At 53.2% G+C, this 10267-nt stretch overlaps 1 protein-coding gene across 1 annotated transcript; it reads right to left on the reverse strand.

The window, feature by feature from the left end:
- Window positions 1–1573: 1573 nt before the first annotated feature.
- On the reverse strand, window positions 1574–9284 carry LOC128053246 (trefoil factor 2-like). The gene is made up of 5 exons (XM_052645730.1): window positions 9194–9284; window positions 8392–8541; window positions 7120–7266; window positions 3876–3952; window positions 1574–1678 (listed from the first exon to the last, which is right to left on the reverse strand). Exons 1-5 carry the CDS (start codon window positions 9282–9284, stop codon window positions 1574–1576), a joined length of 570 nt encoding a protein of 189 aa, XP_052501690.1.
- Between the last annotated feature and the right edge of the window lie 983 nt (window positions 9285–10267).

The raw sequence follows: 10267 nt of genomic DNA on the forward strand, positions 1-10267 counted from the left end.
TAGAAATCCAGTCCCCCAGCGCCAGAGCAGTATTAGCCCAGGCATCTGACTCCTGGGTGTGCGTCTGAGCTGCCAGGGAGGCCTGTTGGTTTGGAGCAGAGATCCAGCCCTGGGACCGTGGAGTGAAATGACTCCTTGGGTCACCATCCATCTGGGTGTCCAGGAAGCTCCCAGCAGTGTCCTGGAACACCTTACAACTCTTCACACAGACGCAGACAGACCTTGGGACAGGGACAAGCCTTGGGGCTGTGTAAACAGAAGGGCTCAGGGCTGAAGGGGAGGGGCTTGACCAGTGGGGACGGGCCTTGGGATCCAGGCTAGGGAGAGCAGTAACCCGTGAGGGCACGGTCCTGAGTCTGCCTGGCTGAGCTGGCTGGGAGGCACGGGGTCACCTCCCTGTGGCTGGACGGATAAGCCACCAGACAGGGGGAGGGGTGCTGCTCACCACCCATGTGGTGCTGAGGGGCACAGACCCCAGAAGCACCCTCCACTCTGTGTGTGTGGCTCTGAAGCGGTAGCCTCGTGGGCTGCAGAGGACACCATGCGTCAGCACGGAAGACAAGGCTGCTCTCTCAAGGCCGTGGTGTCCCGAGGCTCAGCATCCTTGCCAGGATCCCCACCAAATATAGCGAGAGGGAAAATGAAGTCTCCTCTCATTTCAAGACAGAGGATGAGACGATTGGATGGCATCAACAACTCAATGGACATGAATCTGAGTAAACTCTGGGCGTTGGCGATGGACAGGGAGGCCTGGCGTGCTGCAGTTTATGGGGTCACAAAGAGTGGGACACGACTGAGTGACTGAACTGAATTGAGCTCATTTCACAGGAATGCTGCCAGCAGGCAGACCCTCAGGGTGTTCCTGGGGGTCCAGCAGTTGGGGTGCAGCCTGCAGTGAGGGCAGCTGCCCCCTTTGGACTACCACTTCAGCCAGAGCCACAGACAGCTCCCCAGGGAGGGGACCTGGCAGGGGTTAGCCTTCCTGTATCAGCAGGGGGAACCTTAGAGGGGCTGATGACCTGGCACTGAGAAAAGGGAGATGTTCCCTCAGGTAATGGGGCCCAGATTGCTGGGGTCGGTACATGTGAACCCAATAGTGACTAGTAGTCACTTTCATGAAGCACTCACCACGTGCCCCGCACTGGTCCAACCACATCTCAGGGTTTAACTCATAGAATCCTCACAACAAGCCCACAGAAAAGGGTGCTATTAATACCTCCCACATTGCACATGAGTAAAACTAGATACCAACCACCTAAGTCACTTGCCCAAGGTCACACGGCTAGGAAGCAGCCTTGATACAGAAACGGTTACAGAACATAAGTGCAATGCATATATATTAATAGATGTTGTTGTTTAGTCGCGAAGTCATGTCCCACTCTTTTGCAACCCCCTATAGCCTGCAAGGCTCCTCTGTCCATGAGATTCTCTAGGCAAAAATACTGGAGTGGGTTGCCATTTCCTTCTTCAGAGGATCTTCCCGACCCAGGAATTGAACCCGCATCTCTCGCATTGGCAGGCAGGTTCTTTACGCTGAGCCAACATATGTATATTGGAGATCTGGTATGTGAACTTACTGCAGCCCCCTAATTCCACGGTGCCCTGTGGGGGGCACTGAGGAGGTCACCATGGTAGTCACCGTGGAGGTCAGGTTGGGCTGTGGCCTCTCCTCCTTTTTCTTTAGGCAGAAGCGGGGAGAAGGGGTTATCAGCAGAGGGGCTGGGCCCCTGAATCCCAAAGCAGCATCTGGGGTGTTTATGAGTGTGAGTCCCATCTCCAAAATATATATATAATTAATATAACCACTATTATGAACACACAGTCGATCCTCGTGATTCGCAGTTTCTCTGCAGATTTGCTGGATTCGCTGCAGATTCACTGTAACTTGTATGTAGCCCCAGAGTCGGTGCTGCCCGGCTTTTATGGCCATCAGCTCTGCGAGCCTGTGCATGGCAGGGAGACCCTGAGCATCCCCAACTGAGGGCCCATGGCTACCCTGCCTTCTTGTTTCAGCTCACCCTATAAACCAGGGGCCTTTCAGGGCCTTTTCACAACCTTGTTTTTCATATTTTCGTGCTTGTAGCTGGCGATTTTGCTTTTCCCATGACCGGATCACAGTGGGAGTGCTCTCTCATGTCCCAAGTGCAGGAGGCTGGGCTGTGCCCTCTGGAGAAAGCACGGGCATCAGAGGAGCCTCCTGCAGGTGTGAGTTATGGGGCTCTGGGGTGAGCTCAGTGTTAGTGAAACAACAACATATATGAAATCAGTTGTCTTTATTTTATTTTTCTTTTGCTACTGTAACTATCTTTTATTTTTTGTCTGGCTATTGATTGTGAAAACTGACAAATATCTTTCACCATTGTGGGAAAAAAAAAGAGAAAAGGAGAGAAAGGCAAATACAAGTGAAAATGACAGGGTTATTCTGTAATGTCCATCACAGCCTTCCCTCCAGAGTCTTGTCCATAATTGCTTATCGGCCCTCAGTATTCTGCTTCAAAACACAGTGGTTTCAGGAAATCATCAGCGGGCAGATTTTTGATACCAGCTGCTCAGTCAGTTCAGTCGCTCAGTCGTGTCCGACTGTTTGTGACCCCGTGAATCGCAGCACGCCAGGCCTCCCTGTCCATCACCAACTCCCAGAGTTTACTCAGACTCATGTCCATCGAGTCAGTGATGCCATCCAGCCATCTCATCTTTTGTCGTCCCCTTCTCCTCTTGCCTCCAATCCCTCCCAGCATCAGAGTCTTTTCCAATGAGTCAACTCTTCACATGAGGTGGCCAGAGTACTGGAGTTTCAGCTTTAGCATCATTCCTTCCAAAGAAATCCCAGGGTTGATCTTCAGAATGGACTGGTTGGATCTTCTTGCAGTCCAAGGGACTCTCAAGAGTCTTCTCCAACACCACAGTTCAAAAGCATCCATTCTTCAGCGCTCAGCCTTCTTCACAGTCCAACTCTCACATCCATACATGACCACAGGAAAAACCACATACCCCAAATCTTTGATCGCCAGTTACCTCATTTCCACCCTCCTGCAGCAGCCAGTCAGTGTTCATCCCACTCGCCACACCAGCTCCGGTCACCCACACAGCCTTCCGTGACACGGGAGCCAGGATCCACCGTAGCCCACTCAATCCAGGGTTCCCGCTGTCTCTTGGCTTCCTCGCGGGTACCATACTTATACTACTAAGGGGTCTTCACGCAGAAACACACATCAAGCAAGGTCATGTGCTGGTCAGTTGATGAAATTGGCCAAGAGGCCCTTAAGGCACCCAGCTCTGCATTTTCCCCAATCCTGATTGTTCACGATTTGCTCATTTGGGGTCAATGATTTCATAGAAGAGAACTGCCTTGAATAATGGAATCCACTGTATGTATAGTCAGTTTACAGCGGGAGCATGTAATGAGCACGTTCTGAGGACCCACCCCCCTCTGGACTCAGTTGTGCTGCTCTGCAGCACAGGGGGAAGGACTGTTAAACCTGAGGCCACTGAGTGGCCCGCTAGGTGTCAGGACAGGAGGAGCAGACGGTCCTGGGAGGAGGTGCATTTACTGGGAGCAGCTGTGTGCCAGGCAGCTCACACACATTATTTCTAATCCCCACCGCGACCTTGCTGGGGATGCAATCATCACCCATGAATGACAAACAGGACACTTGAAAACCTCAGTGATATGACAGCCTCCCCAAGGTCACTGAGACAAGCACTGTGACGTCTCCTGTTGTCCCTCTCTCCTAGGACCTGCCTGGTCCCCTCTCCCCTGGTCCCCTGTGACTGCCTCTCAAAGCACCTTCATCACCTGAGCCAGCGGGCCAAAGACCTGGATGAACCCCCAGGGCCCATAGACCAGGACAGTGGGAGTGAGTCCCATCCCCTACCAGACCCTCTGCACCCAGCCTGCCCTTCTGCACCATCAGCAAACTCCCGGCTGAGCCCAGCAGGGTAGTGAGAGCCTCTGGAGGGAGCAGAGTGGGAGAGGGAGGGAAGAAGGCGTAACAGAGAACGAAATGTTGGCTGTCTGATGGTGGGGGGAAGCTTGAGGGAGCCTTGAATGTCTCCAGCTGCCACTCCAGGGACAACAAGGTTAGCCCCCTCCCCCGAGCCCTGGGCCACTTACAGAAGGAGGTTGGGGGCCAGTCCTAACTGCACTGAGATACCAGGCAGTTCTCTGTAGTCAATGGTGTTGGAGCGAGAGCAGTTAGAGATATATGTCACACAGATTAAAATGGCGTAAGAACCGCCAGGCCCAGAGAATGCCACTGAAATTGCTTAAAAGTCTGCACTCAGCTGTCAGAAGGGCCGTGAGGAGCCGTCTGGGAAATGAGGGTGGCAGTGCGTCAGAACGCATCTGTGAGAGGAGAGGGGATTGCGGGCAGGGCGTGAGAAGAGGATCCCTGTGAAAGAATCAGGGCGCCCGTACCTGCTTCCCTGGTGGCTCAGACAGCAAGGAATCTGCCTGTAATGCTGGATGTCCAGGTGCGATCCCTGGATCGGGAAGATCCCCTGGAGGGCATAGCGACCCACTCCAGTATTCTTGCTTGGGAAATCCCATGGACAGAGGAGCCTGGTGGGCTGCAGCCCATGGGTGGATAAGAGGCAGACACGACTGGGGGACTCACACCTGCAGCCCGGGAACGGGAGCCTGAGAGCAGAAGCTCCACCAGATCCTAAGTCCCAGACGGCCTGGCGCCAGGAACAGAAGCACCCAGTTCCGGGTCCGAGAATGCAGGTACGGATAATTCATGTGCCAAACCTTTTCCCCAGTACATGGGGTTGGACTTGGCTCCGCGACGGGGATGTTGGGAGGCTGACTCAGGGACTCATAAACTGCACGTGAGGACACATTGAGACCAGGCACCTGGTGACTAATCAATTCGCAACCACTGAGCCACTTGTCTTGAGTGTTTCAGACCCCGTGTTCTAGCCAGAGCCATTGTTTTATGGGATTTATGTGTGTGTCTCAGCAAGATAAAGACGCAACACTGACCTAAGGCTGAACGGCGCCCTTTTCTCAAAATAGGGGTCCAGAGAGGGGATATGGAGCCAAGTCTCTACCTGGAAAAAACACTCTAGAATTCCCACCTTGCAGTGCAAAGCCACTGTCACATAGGAGAGGCCCTGGGTTTCTGGGGTGACTGTGGGCCCAGGCTGGGGGAGAAGGTAGGGGGGAAGGGTAGGCCACAGAGAGTCTGGCCTGGGATCACCCATGTTGCACCCCCACCCCTGAGTGGCAGAATGTCAGGAACCCTTCACCAAGGTGCCCGAAATATCTTTCATGCCACGACCTTCCCATAGGCTGCATAGAAGCCTTGATGAAAGTTTCAAACTTCCTCTTTAGAACAGCTTTCAAATTACAGCACAGTGCTTTGGCTGCTCACTCCCAGTCCGAGGGGAGACTGCACAGAAGCCCAAGCCCCCCGCTCAATTTTGGAAGCAATATTGGGGTGACTTGCATGAATTTCAAAAGCAAGCACTCAGTGATGCATTTGTAAAAAGCAATTTTGTAATTACAATCTGAAATTGTTTGTTACTCCAAGAGTAGCCTGTAATTTCTAATATGCTTTTAGGGATGTGGTGGTGGTGGTTTATTAGCTAAGTCATGTTCGACTCTTACAACCCCATAGACTGTGGCCCGCCAGGCTCCTCTGTCCGTGGAATTCTCTAGGCAAAAACACTGGAGTGGTTGCCATTTCCTTCTCCAGGGGATCTTTCTGACTCAGGGATGGAACCTGTGTCTCCTGCACTGCAGGGGCATTCTTTGCTACTGAGCCACCAGAGAAGCCAATTTTTACGGGTAGTCTTTGAATTTTTATACCGTGATTGAGTATGAGTGTTTTAAAGGGATCATGGATTCTGAAGTTCCTTACATACAATACATTTTCACTGTCAGAGTAGCCTGAACCTATTAGATGCATTCTTGCTCTTATAGCAGATAAAAGAATATTAAAGTTACACCCAACGCTTATATGTACTCTCAAGAACTTTCTCAAACATACATGCTCACAAGCTTTGGCCACCTCTGTGTCAATGAAGCCAACATGAAACTTAGCAGATTTTAAGGGCTTTCTTTATTTGAAGAAATCATATGTGAAGACATTGAAAGGGATAAAAAGCAGATGACGAAAACCCAGGAATTGCGGAAACATGAAATCCGAAACTGTAAGATGGTGACTTTTCTTCTGTTTCGGAGAATCCAAGGAGCCTGGAGGGTTCTCTGAAGTCACTGCCTCTTAATAATGACAGTCTAGAAATTTAAACACAAGACAGTAGGTAAGAGTGCCAGGAAGCCTGGAATCCGGGCTAAGAGGTTCCATGGGTTTTCAGAACTATAGCCCTCAGTCCAGCCATCCCTGCTGGAGAAGAAGTTGCCTGCGGGAACACAGCCCCCTGGGGCCAGATGCCCTCTAGGGGTCCATACTCCTCAAATAACTGGCAGTTTTCCAAGTAGACCCTTAGGTCACTCAAAAAATCACTTGGAAACTTCTGGAAGAAAAAGCCGTGCTCTTTGGAACATCCTGATTTCCTTAAAGGATTGATGCATTCTTCCCATCTTTTGGAAACATGTGGTCTTTCCTTGTCAAATTCAGGGTCAGGGACACACTGTAAGTAAGGGGGTGGCAGGAAGGAAATGGCCCCCCGGGACTGGCATTGGGGCAGGACCTGTCACCCATGGTCACGGGAGAGAGCATCAGGGTCCGCAAGAGAAGAGACCACATCTGCTTTGCTCTGGATCCTACCCATGGTGCCCAGCGCAGGGCAGGGCATTCAGAAGCACCCAAAATAGCGACACCAGCCAACTGTGCTGGGACATGGGGCCGCGGCTGAGGGTCAGATGCTTTATACAACCATCACAAAAGACACAGTGGGAAGACCCAAGCGCTTAGATTATTTATTTTTTTAAAAAGCTGTCGTTGTTGAGAACATTCTCAAATTGACTTCTGAGATGGTTCACAATAACGGCGCACTTCCACACGAGTACGGTTTTTCCTGAACTGACCACCTGCGGGGTCTGGGGGCCTGGCATCAGGCATCCTGGCCAGCTGAGGACCTCCCCGACCCCGGCTCCCACTACCCCTGAGAATTGCCTGTGTCTGGGCAATTGCCTGTGTTCTCCAACGTTACCTTCCACAGAGATGGGGAAGAAGCACCAGGGCACTTGGGGGATGGTGTCGGAGAAGCAGCACTTCCGGGACTCACACTCCTCAGGACTGATGCCGGGGTAGCCACAGTCCTTGCGGGCCGAGACCTCCATGACACACTCCTCCGACTCTGCAGGGCACCACCAGGTTTGGGGACAACAGGGGGATGCAGTTAGGCTGGTTCATTAGCCAGACACCTCCACCCCATCCCGCTAGGGGAGCACCTTGAGCTCACAGGTTCAGGGTAGCACCAGGGGCTGGGACTGTCACCCCTGGACTAAATGTGGGCACCAGCGAGTGGCCACCCCTTCTTCCTGATGCCCAAAGTCAGAGGGAAAGTCGCTTCACCTCCCTGGACTTGACATGGCTCTATAAAATGGAGTTGCCCACACTACCTCCTGGGAGGACCCTTTAAAGTTATAAAGCATTTGACCAAGAATTGAGTGGCTTCCCTGGTGGCTAAGTGGTAAAGAATCCGCCTGCAATCCAGGAGACCTGGGTTCGATCCCTGGGTCAGGAAGATCCCCTGGAGAAGGGAATGGCAACCCACTCCAGTATTCTTGCCTGAAGGATCTCATGGACAGAGGAGCCTGGTGGGCTACAGTCCGTGGGGTTGCGAAGAGTCAGACATGACTGAGTGACTAACACTGACTAATACTAATACAAAGAGTTGATACCCAAGGATCCTTCCACTACTGGATGAGCCCTGGCAAACTGACCACCTGCCATCGGTTCCGTTTCCCCCAGAGCCCGGGAGCCTCCAACCAGCACCCCTGAGGGGTGTGGACGGGACCCAGGGCACTGAGTTCCACACAAATGGGTCTGCTTTGCAGACGGAACTCTTTGTGTGCCTGTCTTAAAACAGGTGACTTTTTAAGTTGATAATATGCACAGGAAAAACTCACTCTCAAAAGATGACTCTAGAAGCCTTAACTTAATTTCTAAACGTTTGGGGTCTGTTTGAAGTTATGTTAATAACATCCTGATTTTAATGACTTTATGTCCCTTAGAAGCTGGTTCAGGAGCCACAGCCAAGAGGGTCCTGAGACTCGCTCTTCCTTCAAATACAGTCAAGCAGTCAGATCCCCTGAAGTCTCCCTAAAAGGACAAACAGCTCACCCTCGGGATCTAATGTGGACACAGGAGGCAGAGGGCGTTTTCTCTTCCCTTTGGACTGGCCTGGGTGGTCAGGGAGCCTGGGGAAGCTGGGTCCTGGGCTGCAGGCCAGGGCTCAGGAGGGGACCTTGCCCGTTACCTTGCTTCGGGAGGGGATTGAAACACCAGGGGACCCCAACGACGCTGGAGTCGAAGCAGCATCCTCTGGAGAAGCAGTTGTCACTGCTGATGCCCGGGAAGCCGCAGTTCACCCTGTTGCGGGGGTTCAGGCGCGAACACTGGCAGGCACCTGCAGAGAAGCCCAGGTCAGCCAGCGCCCCCCACATGACACCCCCCACCCCCCCAGCCAGTGCATCCAGGATGCTCCATCAGCTCTGCTCCCGCCTTGTAAAGGCTGTCTTATCTCGCTTGTGTTTGAACCACGCAGCGTCCTTCAGAGGAATTGACAGGGCTTGGCTGAAAGTGTTTTATTAGTTTAAAAATAAAACCTTCTGGCAAGAGGGTGGACAGGTGGACTCAGGCCAAGGTCAGGATGAAAGTGAGCAAGTCGGAGCCCCTGGGAGACCTCGATGGGCCTACCACCCAGCACCTCCTCCAGCTGGCCCACCCACACCCAAGGCCGTCCTGACCAATCCCGAAGGGGGTCCTCCTGGGACGTCTCACCCCTCTCCCTCACTGTCCTCCCTGAATGGTGGGAAGCAGGTGGATGCACGTAGGAGCCGGCTGCATGGCCCCCATCCCCAGTCCTAGGGCACCTTCCCACCTGCTTCCCCACCGTCCACATTTTCACTTCCAGGGAAACTAATACAAACGGAGACCCACAGAGGGCAGGAGGCAAGGACCTCACACCCTGCCACCCCCACCCTCTGGGTTCTAGAAGGCTCCCAGGCTCGCTGGCTCAGATGATCCGCTTCCCCTCAGGGACCTGAAGCTCCGCTTACCTGGTTTCTGGGCCCCCGCCAGGGCGCACAAACCCAGCAGGAGAAGCATAGCCAGGAGCCAAGTGCCTCGGGGTCCCATGTTCACGTTCATCTGCACCCCAGGGCCACCAGAAGAGCGCACACTCCCCGCTGCCAGGGGTGTTTTATAAGCTTCTCTCTGTTTGCTCAGCAAGCAAGATAACCTCATCTCTGCCTGTGGCACAATTTGTGGCCTTTGTTAGGAAAACGAGTTGTGTTGCGATAGCTTGGCCAGCAGGTGGGGCGGGGGGCGGGTAGGAGTGACAGACCAGAGCACTGGGCTCCCCGCAAGCACAACCAGGCCACCCCCCTGCCCCAGGCAGGGAGCCAGGTCATGCCAGGATGCCGACGTGGAAGATAGCACATGTGGCGCTGGGCACTCGCGGGGTTCCACCCAGGAAGGGAGAAGTTAGGGATTTCTCCTGATAAAGCACGTGGCTAACACCACAGGAATTTTTAACTCCTGGGCCCAAGGCTCCCAGGGAAAATGAGCCAACTGCAGACAGAGCAGACCCCTTCTCCAGGAACGGGAGGATGGCAGGAGACCCTCCTCCAGGGCTCCTGGTCCCTGATCTGTATCTCCTCGTCTCTGTCTTGGGGGAGGGATGGATCTCCATGGAGATGAGGCTGACAGGGTAAAATGAACAGCCTCAGATGAGTGTAAAAGTGACAAGCTCATGTCAGCAAAGCCTGCATGCATGCTAAGTCACTTCATTCATGTCTGACTCTTTGCAGCCTTACGGACTGTAGCTCACCAGGCTCCTCTGTCCATGGGATTCTCCAGGCAAGACTATTGGAGTGGGTTGCCATGCCCTCCTCCAGGGGGTCTCCTCAACCCAGGGAGCAAACCTGTCTCTCAAGTCCCCAGCTTGGGCAGGTGGGTTCTTTTCCACTGCTGCCACCGTTTGTTTTCTTCCATGAGAACTGTCTGTTTTCTGAAAGATGGCACTTGTTAATCAGCCTGTGCTCAACATAAGATGCTCCAGGGGAAAGGGAAGTCGCTCAGTCGTGTCCGACTCTTCGTGACCCGCTGGACTGCAGCCTACCAGGCTTCTC

This window comes from Budorcas taxicolor, chromosome 1 (assembly GCF_023091745.1).
Source record: "Budorcas taxicolor isolate Tak-1 chromosome 1, Takin1.1, whole genome shotgun sequence".
Taxonomy (NCBI): Eukaryota; Metazoa; Chordata; class Mammalia; order Artiodactyla; family Bovidae; genus Budorcas; species Budorcas taxicolor.

Coding starts and splice junctions, on each gene's coding strand:
- LOC128053246 (XM_052645730.1), bottom strand. CDS start 9,284: ATGAACGTGAACATGGGACCCCGAGGCACTTGGCTCCTGGCTATGCTT. Junction 8,542..9,193: donor GGCGGGGGCCCAGAAACCAG/GTAAGCGGAGCT, acceptor GCTTCTCTGCAG/GTGCCTGCCAGTGTTCGCGC. Junction 3,953..7,119: donor CTTCCCCATCTCTGTGGAAG/GTAACGTTGGAG, acceptor TGCTCCCTCCAG/AGGCTCTCACTACCCTGCTG.